The sequence below is a fragment of the Lagenorhynchus albirostris genome, chromosome 7 (assembly GCF_949774975.1).
Source record: "Lagenorhynchus albirostris chromosome 7, mLagAlb1.1, whole genome shotgun sequence".
In the NCBI taxonomy this organism is placed as follows: Eukaryota; Metazoa; Chordata; class Mammalia; order Artiodactyla; family Delphinidae; genus Lagenorhynchus; species Lagenorhynchus albirostris.
In genome coordinates, this window is record NC_083101.1 from 94,911,787 (window position 1) to 94,931,951 (window position 20,165).

Sequence of the window (20,165 nt, forward strand, 5' to 3'; positions counted from 1 at the left end):
TATGTGGTTCTTTTCATATATACATATATGTTTGTACATAATCAATGTACATTATCAATGTATATAAATATACATTATCAATGTATATAAATATATATTCAAGTAAAAGCCAGGAAAAGGCCCCAAAATATACATATTAAATTAGCATATTAGCAGTAATTACTTATGTGGAGAGAAAGGGAATGAGGGAAAGCTGCTGAAAAGGGTTTTAAATTTTTACATTAAACATATACTTAGATATTGCCTGTGGAATTAAAAGCTAACAACCATGAAAAAGACATAAAAAAAATTTTTAATGATTTTTTGGGGGGAGCTTGTCAAATTCTAGAATAGTCTAGGTAATATTTTAGAGTAAGTGACAGAGCTTGGTTGAGAAGCCCATTACTCCTGCTATAGTTAGGAAAACATTGTAATTTTCACAAAATTACAGTTATAATGTAATTAACACCCAATGAAAGTCAGCAAAGGCAATAAAATTCCAAAAAGAGAAGAAAAACCATCAGTTGCAAACTGTGATGTGTAACTACTCTATTCTAGATTACAAATCAATAAATAGGGGATGTTAACAACTCATAAGGGAAAACAACTGATTCCTAGATACCTGTGTCAGTTTTCCGTCATTCTTGGCAAGAGGATAAAGGAAACTAAAATTGAGATCTGTAAGTTACTACTTGGAAAACTAATAAAGGTAGCTAACTAGAGTGTTTCATTAATCAATCTTTCACATACTATAATTCAGTACTTCCAATTTCTAATTTGTAATAACATCAAATGGGGGGGAGAGTAAAATATAAACTAGATTGCATCCAATCTAACTAAATTAATTACTGATTTTTAAACAGCTCAACCCGCTGACCAACAAACAATTCTGCAAACTTTGAAAATGTTCTTTACTAATCAATTCTTAACACACTACATATAAAATAAAAATCAAATAATCATTTAGGCAATAGCAAAGAAAATATAACAAGTGCATAATCTCTCAAATTGTATTATAACAGTCACTGTGGTAACAATTAAGTATTTTCAGAATCAGCTTTATTTCAGATAAAGTAAAACAAAAAAGAAATCTGAAAAAGCTTTGAATTCTATAATTGTGAAAACTTAAACTGCAGGAAAAAGAAAAATAAAAGAAACCCTCTGGATTTTTCGTGAACAAGTATCAGATGCCTCTAAATCAAATGGAAAGCTTAAAACGGATATACCTAGAATTTATGAAAGCTCTTTTGTATTCATTACTCAAGAATCTCTAAATCCTGGGAATTCCCTGGTGGTGCAGTAGCTAAGACTCTGTACTCCCAATGCATGGGGCCAGGGTTCGATTCCTGGCCAGGGAGCTGCATCCCACATGCATGCTGCAACTAAGAGTTCACATGCCGCAGCTGAGGAGCCCGCCTGCCGCAACTAAGACCTGACACAACTAAATAAATAAATATTTTTTTAAAAAGATCCATTTGCTTTAAAAAAGAATCTCTAAATCCTAAAATGGGATACTAGAAAGAGTTTTAGGTGGATTTATAGCTTTACAAGCACATTTCTTAGCTTAATGTTTTATGTAATTAAAAAGAATATAATGACTAAATGTATGAAGTGACAAATACAACACTTTAAACTTTGGCAAAAAATTATTCATACTTTATTCATATTCAAAAACTCTGAATTTACACCAGAGATTATTATTAAACCATGATAAATTAGCATCAGAGACTAATATTAAGCCACGATAAATGAGACATTATGTTTCACAGAAAGGTGTATATATATATATATATATATATATATAAATTTATATATATATATATTTTTTTGTGGGTTTTTTTGAGGAAAACTTTTCCAAATACTCTCATTTGTAGTTTACTTACAAGAAATCAAATTATGGGAAGTATTGTCCATAACCAGGATAAGTTTCAGATAACTAGTTTTTTCTAAACGGATTTACAACCAAAAAGTCCAGCAAGTCAAATTAGGATGCCTCCCAAAATTGCTTTGGGAGCTTTGCTAAGGCGATGGAGCTTTTTCATCGTTTGCCAGCAAATAAGCAGCTGCCCATAGTAGCCTCAACACTTGTTTCCAAAAGGGTACATGGTGAAAGTCACCAGTAACGACCATGTTGCAAAATCCAAGTCAACTCTTTAGCATTCACCTTACCTGACCTATCAGCAGCTTTTGATCAATCAGTCTTCATGAAAGACTTTCTTCGGTTGGGTTTTCAGAATACTGTTTTCTTCCTACCTCCCTACCCTGGCTGATCCTTCTCAGTCTCCTTCATGGTTCTTCTTTTTCATCCCAGACTTGACACATTATAATGTCTCAGGTTTGGCAGACTTCTTTCCTCTCTACAGTAACTTTCTAGGTGCCTCACCCATTATCAAGTCTTCACATAGCACCGACATTCTGATGACTCCAAAATTCACAACTCAAGCCTGGACTACTTTCCTAAACTCCAAACTCCTATCTTGTTGCCTCCTTGACATCTGCACTTGGATGTCTACTAAGCATCAAGTAACTTCACATTTCAAACTTGAACTCCTAAGCTACACCTCCAACTCTAAACCAGCAAATTGGCACTATCCTAATTTACGAATCACAATAACTAATCAAACTGCTCCATCCATGTTCCTTCTATCATCCTCAGTCACATCCTGGAAACAACATGAACTGGGATGGAAGAGGCAGAATCAAACTCAGGCCAGTACAGGCATAATTCTTTGAATTTTAGGTACAGGCAGACAGAAAGGTATTCCATGAGAGAATCCAATCTGAAGATGAGAGGAAAGCAGTACAGCTTGGGTCACCTGTCTACACCAATGGGATCCCAGTCAATTTACTCTTTCAACTGGGGATCTACCATGCCAGTTATTATGCTAGATACTAGGTACAGGTGGAGGAAAAAACCCACTATGTTCTCACAACAGAGAGGAGTTAGGAAAAGTACCATACAGTAGAGAGAGGACTAGAATCCACATCTTCTGCCTCTACATCAAGAGATTTACAAATGGAATGCCTTAATAAACATATATCAAAACAATTCATAGAAACTCACTAGATTTTAGGAACGTACAAAATTTAACTTTTCTACAACAAAATAAGCATCTATGGCAATGTCTCTGAGAAATGTTATGCTGATCTGATATTCTTACAGAAGAAAAACTTTATATTATGAAATAGAATGTAACTTCTAGCTTAAGATAAAGATGACAGAAAGAAAGATAGATCACGTAGTTACCAAAACATTAAAGAATACTCTCTTGTACAAAGCTAGCTAGGCTGGGACAGGCAAAGAGTTTGATTCCAATAACAAACCCCTGCAGAAAGGCAGCAAAGATAAAAGTCTGACAGAAGAGTGTTTCCACTATATTGTGGTGGGTTTTTCTTTATTTTTTAATTATGAGTGACTTGTTTTGTATTGCTTCGAGGCTTTCAATTCTAAAATTCAAGTGAAGTGTGTCTCAATTCTAAAATTCAAAATCATGCCAACAAAAGTAAAATAAATGAGAAGCACTACTTGAGATGAGGTTTATCCCATACAATTTACATAAGATTTTTCATACAAAATTTTTCTCTTCTGTTGTACAAAAATATTTTCTATGTATTTGACACAGAGAGACAGTTTTTTCTGACAGAAAAATGTATAAGAACAGGAGATTTTTCAATCACATGAAGAAAAGCTAATCAGAGAATTTGAAAACTTTCAAAATTAAATTATTTCCTTTTATAAAACATTACAGTATAACAAAATCTTAAGAAAAAAAGATGTTTGTTAGATAGATGAATTTTGTGATCCAGCCTTTTAACATAATTACCTGTATTTCAATGCAAATTCAGCTCTGTATTTACATAGCTAAATAAAAGCTTTTGCAATTTTATTTCATCAGAAAAAAAAGGAAAAGGAAGCCAGAAATGCCTAACATTTTAAAGAATTACTGTGGAAGATTATTTACAAAAATATCATCCACATCACACTAGACTCTACAACTTAAAATTCTGGTGAAAACCTATTTTAAATATTTATTTTTTATTAGATAGCAACTCCTTGAGGCCTCAACTTGAGAGAACTGGATCTGCCCCCTCAGAGTTTCTACTTCACAAAGAATTCTAAAAATGTTTTCCAGCTCTTCATGAAATACCATCTAATTACAGAAAGACTAGTCAAAAGTAGATAAACACCTCTGCTCTAGAACAGCATATTCTATACTGCTAATTTGCACAATGGAGGTCCCAGTAGTGAGGTACCCACATCATGCACCCGGAAGAGGGATGGTAAGTTCAGGAACAGCCGTTATTAGATTGGGATCATCTCATGTTTGTGCAACCATGCTGACTTGTTCATGCCTAATATTTCAAAATAGTCAGTTAACTGCTTTCAACCTACACATCCCCTACCTGAAGGGGGGCAGTGAGGACTTCTAACAATGAGAATTTGTTTAGAATAAAACATCTCAAAAAAGAGCCATAAGAGGTTTTTGGGGTTTTTTTTCCTTTGAAAAGAGCAAAAGACCTAAATTTTGTTCTAGGATTTTGGAGTTACTTTTTAAGAAGACGCTTTCCAAGAAGCTAGGAAAGGTACAGTAAGGAATTTAGTGACTCAAAACACAGAACTTCTTTCTGACCTCTATTTTAATAAAATAGCTTTCAAATGAGTCTAGTACCTCTAAGTTCCTTATAGACTCTCTTTTATTAAAAACAAGCACAGCATAATAGTAACTATGGCCAAGAATAAAGTTCATTCACCCTTCAGACCACAGAGAAAGATACTCTAAATGTGGAAAATGACAATATAATGAAACAAAAGGGGAAAGTGGTATCAAACAGGTAGGATATATTCTGATTTGTACTATTACTGATACTGCTACAATGACCAATTTCAAGATATGTATGGTTGTTGAAAACCAGCTCACAAAATTCCTGAAAATTTAACAATCCTCGAGTCCATATGAACAGGCGCCAGCACATGTACATATAGAACAGTCCCAAGAGTACAATGCAGGATCCTCCTCCACCAGCATCCATTAACATCCACCAGACAAACCATTTCCTCCCATGGGAAAAATAGCCCCAGGAAGCCCTTCTCTAGGAGAACTATAGCATAAGGACCAAAAAGAAAGCTGGAGGCCTATGTGCAAATCTGGTCCATAAACCAATTTTGTTTGACATTCAAAGGGTTTCTTCTCAAGAAAAACCTTAAAACTAGGAGATATTTTCTAAAAATCTAGAATTCTGGCTTCTCTTGAAAATAAGAAAAAAAGAACATAAGAAAAAATGCAGAAAATTATTCAAGAAATAAAGTAAGAAAGGTTTGCAGAACTCAAGATATATGAAGCTACTAAAAACACTGATCTAATTTGACAAATATAAAGAATATATGTAGCATGTATATATAATGAAGCATAATAATAACAAACTCCCTTAAAATCACCAAAGAAAGAAACAGGTCAGAACTAATACCCTATCTGCCCAGGTGTTCTTCACCTATTCTTCCACCTGCCTTCTCAAACCCAAAGTTAATCACCGAAGTCTGTGTTTATCATTCTCATATTTTTCCTCTGTGTGTGCGTGTATATGTATGTGATTTCATTGCATTTACACATCTCTAAACTATATACTGTTTTGTATTGCTTTTAGTTTTACAAAATATTATATGTTGTTTTAATTCAACATTTTTCAAAGATTTATCTTTGCTGCTACATGTGTAAGTTATTTATTTGCAAGGCTGCCCATGTCCAACTGTACAAATATACCAAAACAACTATCCATTCCCCTGTCATTGATATTTGTTTGTTTTTAGCTTTTTACTATGAACAATATTGCTACTATAAACAGTATTTTTCTTATATCCTAATATAAGTAGTTTCCCTGGACACGTGCAAAATGCCTATAGCATAGTGCTGTTTCAAACTCTAAGTAGCAAACCACTCATTAGAAGACCAAAATCAGGAAGTTTTAAAAATAAAATAGGATAGTATCAAACTGCAATGCACAAAGAAAGGTGATTATTTCATGAATCTTTGATACCCACCCACCCCTATGTGTTTACTGGACCAAATTGTAAGTATATTTGTTACTGTCTAGTAAAAACAGTCTTAAAGTCACCCTTCTAGGTAAATACCCCATAAAAATGTGAACTATTGACTCTTTTGGGATGTGGATGCCCAACTTTGTAAGATAGCACCAACAAACTTTTCCTAACCAGTTACACCAATTTATACTCCCATGGAAAATGTATAAAAACTTCCTGGTGATCCACTACCCCGCTAACTTTGGTAATGTCAGGCATAAGAATTTTCGGTTAATCTGGTAAATACAAAATAGCATCCCACTGTGGTATTAATCTGCATTTCTGTGATTGCATATGAGGTTGATCATCTTTCCATATGTTTACTTCCGATTTCCCTTTCCTCTTGTGTGAAACATTTTTCTGTCTTATTGACTTCCTGGCTGCATGTATGTATGCATGTGTTGATCCATGTCTGCATGTATATATACACGAATCCTTTGACAGCTATGTGTTTCAAGTCTTTTCTCCCAGTTTGTGGCTTTTCTTTCTCCTTTCTTCACAGTGTCTTTTAATGAATGGATGTTCTTAATTTCATAGAACTTATCAACCTTTCCTTTTGTTTTGTATTTTGTGTTTAAGAAATTTTTCACTCCATCAAGATCATATAAGTTTGTTTTACCTCATAAATGTAGTCAAATCTTTGCCGTCCCCAGTGATCTCAATGCCTTCTCTCTCCTTATCAGTTCCCCTACTTCTGTGGGTCTGTTTTGGGTTCTATATTCCACTCCATCGGTCAATTTGTCTATCCCAAAGTCAGTAATATACCATCTTAACTTCCATATCTTTAAAATAAGTCTTGAGTACTAATAAGGCAAGGACTCTCATTTTCTTCTTCTTTAGAAATGTTCGGCTATTTGGGGGCCTCTTTTTATTTTTTTTTTACGGTACGCGGGCCTCTCACTGTTGTGGCCTCTCCCACTGCGGAGTACAGGCTCCGGACGTGCAGGCTCAGCAGCCACGGCTCACGGGCCCAGCCGCTTCACAGCACGTGGGATCCTCCTGGACCGGGGCACAAACTCGTGTCCCCTGCATCGGCAGGCGGACTCTCAACCACTGCGCCACCAGGGAAGCCCTGGGGCCTCTTTATGCTCATCAAGTTTCTCACAAAATTAATGTACTTTTAAGTTAAATCTGTACATTGAATCATTTGTGAGAATCATCTTTTAGATACTGAATCTTCCTATTCAAGAAGATAATGTCTCTATTTAATTTTTTAATGTCTTACAATAATGTTTCATAATTTTTCCATACAGCCTGCATATGTTTCTAGATACATTTTTCTTCCTACTGTCAATAATATCTTTTTCTGACTGATATCTTTTGTCTGTTGCTATTGGAAAAAAGGCAATTGATTATTTTTTAATATGGATCTTATATTCAGCCATCTTGCAATACTCGTTATTTCTAATAATTTGTGGATCCTTTTAGATTTTCAATAGAGACAATCACTTGAGAAAGATAGTGTTACATTTCTTCTTTTTCAGTCATTATTTTATTTCTATTTCCTGCCTTTCCACAAATGCCAGGATTTTCAGAACAATGTTGAATAGAGGTGGTGATTGCAGGCCTCCTGTCTTTTTCCTGATTTTAGGAGACCACTTTTACATTTTACTAAGAAATACCAGGCTAAGAAAGCTCCCTTCTATTCCTAGTTTACCTTTAGTTTTATCTATGATAGATTTGACATCTCTCATTCTTTTTATCAATCTACTGAGAAAAACACATGACTTTAATGTGGTATCTTTGTCTGGTTTTGGTATCAAGGTGATGCTGGCTTCGTAGAATGAGTTCAGAAACATTCCTTCCTTTGCAAATATTTTGTAATAGTTCACAAAGAGTAGGTGCTAGCGCTTTTCTAAATGTTTGGTAGAATTCACCTGTGAAGTTGTCTAGTCCTAGACTATAGTTTGTTGGGAGTCTTTTTATTATGGATTCAATATCATTACTGGTAACTAGTCTGTTGATATTTTCTATTTCTTCCTGGTTCAATGTTGGGAGATTGTACATCTACAGGAATTTTTCCATTTCTTCTAGGTTGTCCATTTTATTGGTGAAAAATTGTTCACAGTAATCTCTTATGATCCTTTGCATCTCTGTGGTGTCAGTTATAAATTCACCTTTTTCATTTCTGACTTTATTGATTTGGCCCCTCTCTTTTTCTCTTGATGAGTCTGGCTAAAGGTTTATCAATTTTGTTTATCTATATCTTTTGACTTACATGTAAAGTGATTATTGATGGGTAAGTAATTGCTGCCATTTTTAAAATTGTGTTTGGGTTGTTTTTGTAGTTGTTTTTTGTTCTTTTTTTTTGCTCTCTTCCCTTGTGATTTGATGATTACCTTTAGTGTTATGCTTGGATTCCTTTCTTGTTTTGTGTGTGTGTAACTATTATAAATTTTTGGTTTGTGGTTACCATGAGGTTTATGTATACCATTATATATGTATTAAGTAATTTATTTTAAGCTGCTCCCCTCTTAAGTTCAAATGCATTTTAACAACCCTGCATTTCCATCCACCCCAATATTTACTGTTTTGACATTATATTTTACATCTTTTTGTTTTATGTATCCCTTTACTACTTATTGTGGATATAGGTAATTTTACTACTTTCATCTGTTAACTTTCCTACTAGTTTTGTATTTGGTTGATTTACTACCTTTACTATATAGTTGCCTTTACCAATGATATTTTTTTCTTTCATAATTTTCACATTTCTAGTTGTGACCTTTTTTTTTTAATTTATTTTGAGGTGTGTTTATTACCCTTTGGACAAGTAAGCAGAATGTCCAACTGACCAAGATTCAAGGAGGGATGGTCAGAGCTGGCTTTAGAGGAAGACTGCGAGTCATATATGGAAATTTAACAAGGATCTAAGGAGGCTCCCTGGAGTGACAATGTTCATGGATCAATGAATATATGGGCCTGCTGGTCGGGTCTATTTTAGAAAAGTAAATTTGCTTTCTTGTAGGTAAATTCCAAAACCAGCTAATGTGGTCTCCAGGATCGCGGGGATATTATTAGAATCCCAGACAATGCTAAATTAGCAACCCCTTTCCCTTACTAATCCATCTAAAGACAAAAAAAAAAAAAGTACTGCCCAAAACCCTCTCCTCATGTTTTCATTTTTCCCAGTGTCTTTTCAGGATGAGCCCTGACAGATAGTTGAACAACTGCCCTTTGGACGGTGGCTGCAGAGAGCTGAGCAAAGGGTCTTGGAATTCTGAAATACAGATCAGATGACGTTCTTATAACTTAATTATCTTGAATTCTCTAACATTCTTTTACCTGTTGACATTATCATATTAAAATTTTATCATGCCTGAAATGTTTATTCTTGCTGTGAAAATCACTCCAGGTTACAATTTTTCCCCTTCTCAAAAATACTGCTATTTCTCTAGATGGTTGTTTTTATTCCATCATCCATCATGATAAAAACTAGATAGCTAGTGGGAAGCAGCCACATAGCACCGGGAGATCAGCTCGGTGCTTTGTGTCCACCTAGAGGGGTGGGATAGGGAGGGTGGGAGGGAGACGCAAGAGGGAGGAGATATGGGGATATATGTATATGTATAGCTGATTCACTTTGTTATACAGCAGAAACTAACACATCCTTGTAATCAATTATACTCCAATAAAGATGTTTAAAAAAAAATGGCCTTTTCTTTTTCACTTACAGAAATCCCTTTAACGTTTCTTGTGAAGTTGGTTTGGTAGTGCTAAAAGCTTTTCTTGTCTGTAAAAGTTTTGACCTCTACATCAAATCTGAATGAAAGCCTTGTGGGTATTTTAGGTTGTAGGTTTTTCCCTTGCATCACTTTAAGTATATCATGCCACTACTTTCTGCTCTGCAGGGTTTCTGCTGAAGTCAGCTGATAATCTTATGGAAGTTCCCTTTTAGGTAACTTGTTACTCTTCCTTGCTGCTTTTAATATTCTCTATTCTCTCTTTAGTTTTGGTTTTTACCGTTTTAATAATACAATGAATTGTATCTTGGTGTGGTCCTTCTTGGGTTGATGCTGTTTGGGGCTCTCTGTGCTTCCTGGGCCTGGGGATGTCTGTTTCCCACCCCAGGTTAGGGAGGTTTTCAGCTATTATGTCTTCAAATACGTTCTCTTCCCCTTTCTCTCTTCTCCTTCTGGGACCCCTATAATGCAAATGTTAGTATGCTTGATGCTGTCCTACAAGTCTCTTAAACTGTCCTCATTTCTTTTTATTCTTTTTTTCTTTTTCTTCAGCTTCATTGATTTCCACTACTCCATCTTCTAGCTAATTTGTTCCTCTGTATCATCTAATCTACTGTTGATTCCTTCTAGTGTATTTTTTCTTTCAGTTATTACATTCTTAACCTCTGTTTAGTCATTTTATATTTTATACTCTTTGTTAAAAACTTCTATGTTTTCACTCTGTTCATCCAATCTTCTCCTGATTTCTTTGCTACGTATCAATATTTGGTAGTTCGGTTACATTTCCTGACCTTGGAGAACTGCCCTTTAGTAGGAGATGGCCTATCTGTTCCAGCAGCACACTCCTTCCTATCTGGTCACCAGAGCTGTATGCTCCAGGGGTGCCCGTTATGGAGACTGCACAGGCCCTTCTGTTATAGCAAGCTGACCACTTTGAATGGTCTGGCAGGCATGGCTGACCCCCAGTTCAGTTGGTTGCCAGGTCCTGCCTTATGTAGAGGCTGTCAGCTGCTGCTGGGTAGGGCTGGGTCACAAGGCAGCTGGCTGTGGATCCCCAAGGGGTCCCAAGGCTAATGTTGGCTCACTGGTGGGCAGAGCCAGGTTTCAGGGTGGGTGGTTACAGGACTTGGGTCCTTGGATCTAATGTTGATCTGCTGGTGAGTGGCGCCAGATCTTGACACACCTGGCTACAGGGCCCAGGGTGTCCCAAAGATGGTGTCGTCCTGTTGGTGAGTGGGGCTGGATCCTAGAGAGGCCTGCTGAGGGGTCCAAGGTGTCTTGGAGCTGGTGTTGGCTTGCTAGTGGGCAGGACCAGTACCAGGGCCTAGGGTGGGATGGGGGGTGGGGTGCACCAGGGCAGGTCCTGCAAACGAGTTGGTAAAGTCGGTCTGGGGCTAGTGCCGGCCCACTAGTGGGCAAAGCCAGGTCCCAGAGTCTCTGGCTGCAGGGTCCTGGAGGTCCTGGAGTTGGTGTATCAACCTGCTGGTGGGCAGGGATGGGGCCCAAGGTGACCTGGGGCTGGTGCCTGTCTACTGGCTGGTAATGTTGGTCTAGGGTTAGTGCTGGCCAACTGGTGTGTATAGCCAAGTCCTAGGGTCTCTAGCTGCAGGGCCCTCAGGTGGAGGGACTAGTGCCGGGACTGTGCAGGGCTTGGTCCTGGGCCCTCTGGTGGACAGGGCCAGGTCCCAGGATGGCTGTGGGCTCAGGGAGTCTTAAGGCAGCTGGCAGGCTGGTGGGTGGGGCTGTGTCCAGCCCAGCTAGTTGCTTTGCCTGAGGCATCCCAGTACTGGTTGTGAAAGGCTGGTGGGTGGGGCCAGGTCCTGGAGCTAATAAGCTAAAGGGAGAATTCCAAATTGGTGCTTGCCAGCATCAGTGTCCTAATGGTAGAATGAGTTCCCAGGAATGTCTGCCGCCAGTGTCTATGTCTTCAGAGTGAGCTGCAGTTGCCTCCTGCCTCTTCAGAAGGATCTCCAAGATCAGCAGTTGCATCTGAATCACACTCTTCTCAAACTACTGCTTCTGCCTTAGGTCCTGGAGGATGCAAGATTGTGTGTGTACCCTTTAAGAGTGGAGTCTCTATTTCCCACAGCCCTCTGGCTCTCCCAAAAGTAAGCACTGCTGGCCTTCAAAGCCAAACATTCTGGGGTCTTGTCTTCCCAGTGTAGGATGGCTGTACACCAGAAACTAACACAACATTGTAAATAAATAAATAATATATATATATATATATATATGTATATATATATATATTCTTTTTTACATTCTTATCCATTATGGTTTATTACAGGGTATTGAATATAGCTCCCTGTGCTATATAGTAGGGCCTTGTTGTTTATCTATTTTACAAACAATAGTTTGTATCTGCTAATCCCAACCTCCTAATTTATACCTCCCACTCCCTTCCCATTTGATAACCATAAGTTTCTCTTCCATGTCTGTGAGTCTGTTTTGTAAGTAAGTTCATTTGTATCATATTTTAGATTCCACATATAAGTGATATCATATGATATTTGTCTTTCTCTTTCTGACTTACTTCACTTAATATGATAATACCTAGGTCCATCCATGTTGCTGTAGACTGCATTATGAAATTTAATGAAGATTTTAGGATCCAGCACATGATACCTTTTTATAAATATTTCACATGTTCATGAGAAGTATACATACACTCTAATCTGGGGTTAAGAGTATATTAAACCAAACTTGGTACTCAGGTTGTTCAAATCTTTATTTTTAAGCTTTGTCTTTTGACCTCATTGATAAGTTGGGAGAGATGGGTTGCAATTATCCACAATGACAGAGGATTTGACAGTTTCTCCTATATACATCCAATATAGCTTTATTTGTACATTTTCAGATCTTTGTTTTCAGGTGCATACAAGTTCAGTATGACATTTCCTAAGAAATTTAAACTTTTATCATATGCAGTGACTATCTTACTAATAATCCTTTTTATCTCAAAGTATATATCTATATACCTCTTTCCTTTGGTTAGTCATCTCCTGGCATAAAAAGAACTATACCAGATGTGGCTATTATTAACAATACACAACCTATTTACATTTTTTAATTAGATCTAAACATCTCTGTCAACAGCAAGTTTAATCAACTGACATTAATGGTAATTACTTTACTTATTTCAACATCTTACTATTTAATTTGTCCTAAGATTATGTTTCTTTTTATATTTTTTATGGATCTGATGAACTTTCTTTTGGTTTTTGTTTTGTTTTTTCTTACTACTCCCTTCACCCTCCAACTCATCTGTAAGCTTTATGCTCTGTTTCCATGAAGAATATCTTAGGACCCCTATCAAAGGATACACAGGCCTTAAAACCTTTCATCTCTGAAAAGCAAAAACCAATGAAAAGCCCTGAGCCAAGCGTGAAGCAATGTATCCAAATTAGAACTGAAAGTCAGTAGATTTTTTTAAATATATAAATTTTAAAAGTGGAAGACTAGAATTAATTCTAAAAAACAGAAAAAATAAAAAAGCTAGAAGACATCTGAGATGGATGGATAGATGGATGGCAGTGAGGGAGGGAGAGAGAGAGAGAAAGGGCAGGTGAGAGGGAGAAAGGAAAGAAATCAGGCCATGTGTCTGCTTCAGCACAACCTGTGAGCTAATATGGTTTTTCTATCTTTAAATAGGTAGAAAAAAATCTATTTAAAATGCTATTTCATAATCTATAAAAATTATATGGAATTCAAATTTCACTGTGCATGAAATTTTACTGTAACAGAAAAACACACATTTTTTTACACATTGTGGCTGCTTGAGCACTGTATGTCAAAGTTGAGTAGCTGGTACAAGACAAGGATGTCTCCTGTCACTAGTCCTTTTCAACATCATGCTAGAAGTCCTTACTAATGCAATTAGACAAGAAAAGGAAATAAAAGGTAATACAGACTGGGAAGGAAGACATTAAACTGGCTTTGCTTGCAAAATATATTTTCATGCATGATGTGCAGAAACCTGAAAGAATTAACAAAAATATTCCTGGAACAAATAAGCAATTATACCAAGGTTGCAGGACACAGGGTAAATATACAATAAGTCAATCATTCTTTTATATACCAACAACGAACAAGTGGAATTTGAAATTAAAGACACAATATCACTTACACTAAGACCCCAAATAATGAAATACTTAAGATATAAATCTAACAAAATATGTACAAGATCTATATGAGGAAATTAAACTAATGCTTGAAATCAAGGAAGAACTAAATAGAGAGAAGAAATTCTGTGTTCATGGATAGGAAAACTCGATATTGTCAAGATGTAGATTCTTCCCAATTTAATCTATGCAATGCAATTCTCAATCAAAAGCACAGCAAGTTATTTTGTGGATATTCACAAACTGATTCTAAAATTTATATGGAGAGGCAAAAGAGCCAGAATAACCAACACAATATTGAAAGAGAACAAAATTGGAGGACTGACAGCAACCAATGTCAAGAGTCACTATAAAGCTACAGTAATTGAAGACAGTGCGGTTACTGGCAAAAGAATAGACAAATAAATAAAGGAACAGAACACAGAAACAGATTGCATAAACACAGTCAACTGATCTTTGACAAAGGAATAAAGGTAATATAATGGAACACTGATAGTCCTTTCAACAAATAGTGCTGAAACAACTGGACATCCAGAGGCAAAAACATGAATCTAGACACAGACCTACACCCCACAACAATTAACTTAAAATGGATCACAGATCTAATTGTAAAGCACAAAACCATCAAACCCCTATAAGATAACATAGGAGAAAACCTAGAAACCTTGGGTATGACAATGACTCTTTAAATACAACACCAAAGGCACAATCCATGAAAGAAATAATGGATAAGTTTGACCCTAATAAAATAAAAAACTTCTGCACTACGAAAGATAACGTCAAGAGAATGAGAAGACAAGCAACAGATTAGGACAAAGTATTTGCAAAAGACATACCTGATAAAGGAATATTATCTAAAATATACAAAGAACTCTTAAAACTCAACAATAAGAAAACAATCCAATTAAAAACTGAGCCAAAGACCTTAATAAACACCTCACCAAAGAATATATACAGATGGTAAATAAGCCTATGAAAAGACACTCCACGTCATATGTCATCACGGAAATGCAAATTAAATCAACTACGATCTACCACTACACACCTATTAGAATAGCCAAAATCTGGAACACTGACAACGCCAAATGCTGGCAAGGATGTAGAGCAACAGAACAGAAACTCATTTACTGCTGGTAGGAAGGCAAAATGGTACAGCCACTTAGGAAGACAGTTTGGCAAATTCCTATAAAATTAAACAGACTCTTACCACATGATCCAGCAATCGTGCTCCTTGGTAGTTACCCAAAGGAGTTGAAAACACGTCCACTCAAAAATCTGCACACAGATGTATATAGCAGCTTTATTCATAGTCGCAAACACCTGGAAGCAACCAAGGTGTCCTTCAGTAGGTAAATGGAGAAACTGTGATACATCTATACAGTGGAATATTGTTCAGCAATAAAAAGAAATGAGCTATCAAGGCATGAAACAACATGGAGAAAACTTTAATGCATGTTACTAAGTGAAAGAAGCCAATCTGAAAAAGCTACATATTACATGATTCCAACTATATGATGGAAAAATATGGAGAAAGTAAAACATGGTTGCCAGAGAGGGCAGAAGCGACGGATAAGTCAAGCACAGAGGATTTTTAGGGCAGTGAAAACACTCTGGACAACACTATAATGATGGGTACATGTCATTTTACATTTGTTCAAACCCATGGAATGTAAAACACCAAGAGTGAACCCTAACATAAACTATGGACTTGGGTAATTATAATGTGTCAACATAAGTTCATCAACTGTAACCAATGTGCCTCTCTGGTGTGAGATATTAATAATGGGGGGGGAGACTATGCATATTGTGGTGGCAGGGGATATATGAGAAATCTCTTTACCCACCCCTAAATTTTGATGTGAACCTAAAACTACTCCTGAAAAATAAACTCTTTAAAAAAAAGAAAAGTTGAGTTACTGCAATAGAGACCATAATACCCCTGCAAAGCCGAAAATATCTGCTATCTGTCCCTTTAAGAAAAAGTTTCCTAGCCCCTGGTTTAATGTACTAAACGAACAAATTTGATCAAGACAGTTTTTACCTGCCCTTCAAAGTCTCACTAAGTCACCACCAAAGACATCTTAAAAATTTTATGTCCATTGTAATGCTGTAGTGAAAAGTATCATTACCTAATATTAGGGAACTCATGGAATAGGAAAAAGAGTACTGGATCAGGATCCAGAACAGAAATAGTACAGCTTCAACCAGTGAAAAGAAAAATCTACTACAAAAAAAGTAGTTCTTCATTTAAAAAGCATCAGAAAAATTCCAATTTCAGATTCAATAAAATAGAAAGAGGCTGGGAACAAACATCAACGTAATGTTTATAACTGAACCAGTCTTAGCCATTCATCCCAGCATATATAGAGAGTTACAGACAGCATCAACTTCTACTTCCAAGATAAGTTCTCTGACCAACATGGAAACCAAATCCATGCTCTGCCTCAGAAGACATCTATCTCACCATATGGTTGAAGCTGGAAAGAGAAGCAGAGGAGAGTATTCAATAACACTGGCAGAGGATAAACAAAAGTCATAAAGGTGACAAGAAACATTCTAGAAACCAAAACACATATATTTTTTAAAAACTTAGCTCTAAAAAAAAAAGGAAACAACAATAACAAAACCACACAAGACCCCAAAAGATGCCACATGGTCAAATTCTAATCTTTCAAATAACAGATGATTTCCCTGTATAGTACAGAAAAAGGTGAAAAACTTTTCACTTCATTCTATGAAGGTTGTATAAACATGATACCAAACCAGAAAGGGTAACACAAAAAACAAAATTAGAAGATTCCCATCTCGTTTATGTTTATATCAAAATATATAAAATTAAATCCAGCAGTATATATTAAAAACCACCATAACCACGAACCACAATGACCAGGTAGTGTTTATTCTACTAATACAAGGCCAGTGCAGCATCAGTAAGACTATTAATACAATTCAGTATAATAAAATCTGAGACAAATTTTAATATATACCATCCTGACACATAACAAAAAGGCAGCTGACAAACTTTAACCCTTATTCTCGATTAGAAAAGAGTAGCAAACTCCTAAAGAAGTTGAAATAGTAGAAAACTCTCTGAACTTGATATTTATCGGCAAAATATTAAAAGCATTCATTAAACTCAAATAAAGGTAAGGATGAACATGATCCCTTCAACAGCTGAATATTGTACCAAGAACCTTAGCCAATGTGAGAATATATGAAAAATATGTTAAGATTAAAATGCTGGAAACAGAAGAGATTAAAATTGCATTTTTTATATATAATGAACTTTTTTTGCTTTCTGGAAAACACAAGAAAATTAATTGAGAAAAAACAATGGCTTATACAAGTACAAGCACATAAAATTTACCAAATTTCCTACGGACCTACAACAATAACCAGACTTCATCAGAAGTACGGTGAAAAGATCCCATTCAAAGGAATAAATGCTATAAAATAGCTAGGGATAAATCTGAGGGGGAAAAAAGATACAAGACAAAGCCAATGTGAAGAAAACTTCTTTGACGAACATTAAAACATGAATGACCACCCCCTCAAAATAAGAGCCATGCATATCATGGATGGAAAGATTTAGTATCATAAAAATGTCAATTCTTTATAAACAAGATTTATAGAAATTCCAATCGAAGTCTCATAAGAGTATTTTTCTTCTTCACTTTAAAATTAATAATTCTAAACTCATTTGGAAGAGTTGATGTGTGAGAATTAGTAAAGAAAATCTTCAAGGAAAAAAGAAAAATAATAATGATGGGAACTTTGTACCCTCTAGATATTAAAGCTCCTAGAAGTGAATTAGGGTGGAACATTAAGAGGCAATACCTGTAATAAATTTAACAACAAAAGATTAATACAAAATTGGCTTTAGGTAAATAGTTATTAAATAATGCTATAGAAAAGAGGATAAAGAATGTGAAAAGGCAATTTACAGGAGGGGAAAAGCAAGTCTAATCTGAAAAGATATACTAGCATCTGAGAAAGTGAAAATTAAAATGCTAAGATTATTCTTTTCTTCAACTCTGGCAAACTTAAAAAATAACAACATTAAATGCTACAAGACTATAAGGAAACAAGTACTGTCATGTGATTGATGGGAATATAAATTATTACCATCTTTTTGCAACATAATCTGGTAGGATTTATTAAAATGTAAAATGAACACATGATACTTAGAACTGCAATACCATGTTTAGCAATCTTATAAATATACATACTAATGTTCTAAAAGACTTTGTACAAAGATAATCACTGCTTTATTATAAATAACAAAAATGGCAAAACCCCACAAAAACAAAACAACAAAAACATCCTAAGTGTTCATTAATGAAGAAATAGTTTCAAATTTTGGATAAACTATGCTATGGATTACTATGTAGTAATGTATTAAAGAGTATTAATAATAAATTGATATATACTGAAATATAAACACTACACAGAAATTTATAATTCTAAGGAGATAGTATGATCCCGTTTATGTAAAAAACAAAAAAAAATCCCAATCTATAAATATGTCTGTGTATGCAACTATTTAAGAAATATAAATACTTATGTCAAAGGCTTATGCCAAATTATTCTTTGTTTTCTAATAATTACCTCTATATGCCATGTCATCATAAATAGGAGGCATCTTTAATTATAAAAAAAATTTTCACAACTTTTCAAATTAAATATATTACATGCTGTTTTACAACCAGCTATAGGTCATGACTATCTAACTATATAAATATTTTAGCCAAAGCTTATACATAAAGACAATGTGCAACTTTTAAAATCTGACATTTAAGGTCACCTTCAGCATGCTAAAAGGAGAATTTAATTGTGCTTACCGATTTCATTAATCACTGCTCTTATTTTGGAGACAAAAGGACCAACTTCACTGGAATTCATTTTGACTCTTTCCTTAAGGTCAGCACCTGCAAAGTATTTTATTTACAAATATAATCTAGTTATAAACAAAATTTTAAGGCAACAAACTGAACATTTACTTAAGATTTATATATAACTTAAAGACAGACTAGATTTATCTATCAAAGGAATTACAGTATCTAAGTTTTCCTTCCCAAAGACCAGCACCAGATTGAATATAATATTTGTTTGTTCATGTATCTACCATGTGCTTAAAGTAATGCTTCTCAAACTTCATGGTCTCAGAACCCCTTTATACTCTTAGAGAAGGAGGCATTGTTAACATTATATATATCTACCAATAGTTATTCTATTAGAAAATGAAACAAAATTTTTAAAATATTTATTTTTTCATTGAATAATACAAATAAACCCATTCCTGTTAACATAAATGATTACAGACTGATGCCACTTTCTTGGTTCTTGAAAAGATGCTGGCTGTTCTATCCACCACTGCTGCTGTCCCATCAGTGCAAATGCCAACACAATGAAAAGGGCAAATCACACCTTCCTGCTATGAAAATCATTGTGACTTCATGGATGCCCACCCTGGTGACTGCAGATCACATTTGAGAATCACTGGCTTGAAAGTATATGCAAATAGACAATTTCATAATTATGACTTTATCACAGAATCATAACTTTGGAACAGATAAAAATAAACATAAGGAATTCCTTAAGGGATTAAACTGTTTACTCTGTGGCTCAACAAAGACCTTCTTTTTAATAAAATTAAACTCACTGAGAAAAGGTATCCCCATTAAAATAAATAAACAAAAAACAAAGTAAAATTACAGCATAGATAGTATATACTCAGCTACTTATTTTCTTATTAGCCCATTATAAATTGATCATGACTAGATGTAACATCAAGTAGCAGCTGATTCTGAGCCCATATACTTCCTGTGGAAGTGACAACTGCAGTTGACAAAACACATATCCTACAACCCATCAGTTCTTAGGTATATATACCCTAGAAAATCTCTCAAATATATGCCCAAGGAAATACATACAACATTCAATACAACATGTATAAAAATAGCAGAAAAGTGGAAAAAACCTAAATATCCACTAAAAGGATTAATAATAAAACTGGGACATATTTATACAACAAAATGTTATATGTGCAGCATGAAAATGAAGGAATTAGAGTATAAATATGGATAAATCTAATGATGTTGCAGGATTTATAATTATATAAATAAATACAATATATATTTATCATTATATATAATTACTGAAAGATACACAGGATAATAACCATTTAAATAAGTTTTTAAAAGAAGAATGCTATGTAGGGATATAAAACATACATGGAAATGATAAATTCCAAATTCAATTGGTGGTGACCTCTGTGGGGGAGGGAGAGAGATGTGATTGGCAATA

At 35.1% G+C, this 20,165-nt stretch overlaps 1 protein-coding gene across 9 annotated transcripts in view; it reads right to left on the reverse strand.

The window, feature by feature from the left end:
• Positions 1 to 20,165, reverse strand: part of AUH (AU RNA binding methylglutaconyl-CoA hydratase) — a 161,288-nt gene that overhangs the window by 86,332 nt on the left and 54,791 nt on the right. For all 9 annotated transcript variants that reach the window (XR_009541662.1, XR_009541663.1, XM_060155554.1 and 6 more), the window contains one exon: positions 18,701 to 18,787. Coding sequence is in view for 7 of the 9 variants with exons in the window: in XM_060155554.1 (XP_060011537.1) it covers positions 18,701 to 18,787 (87 nt within the window). In the remaining 2 variants the exon portion in view is untranslated. The remainder of the gene's footprint in view (positions 1 to 18,700; positions 18,788 to 20,165) is intronic.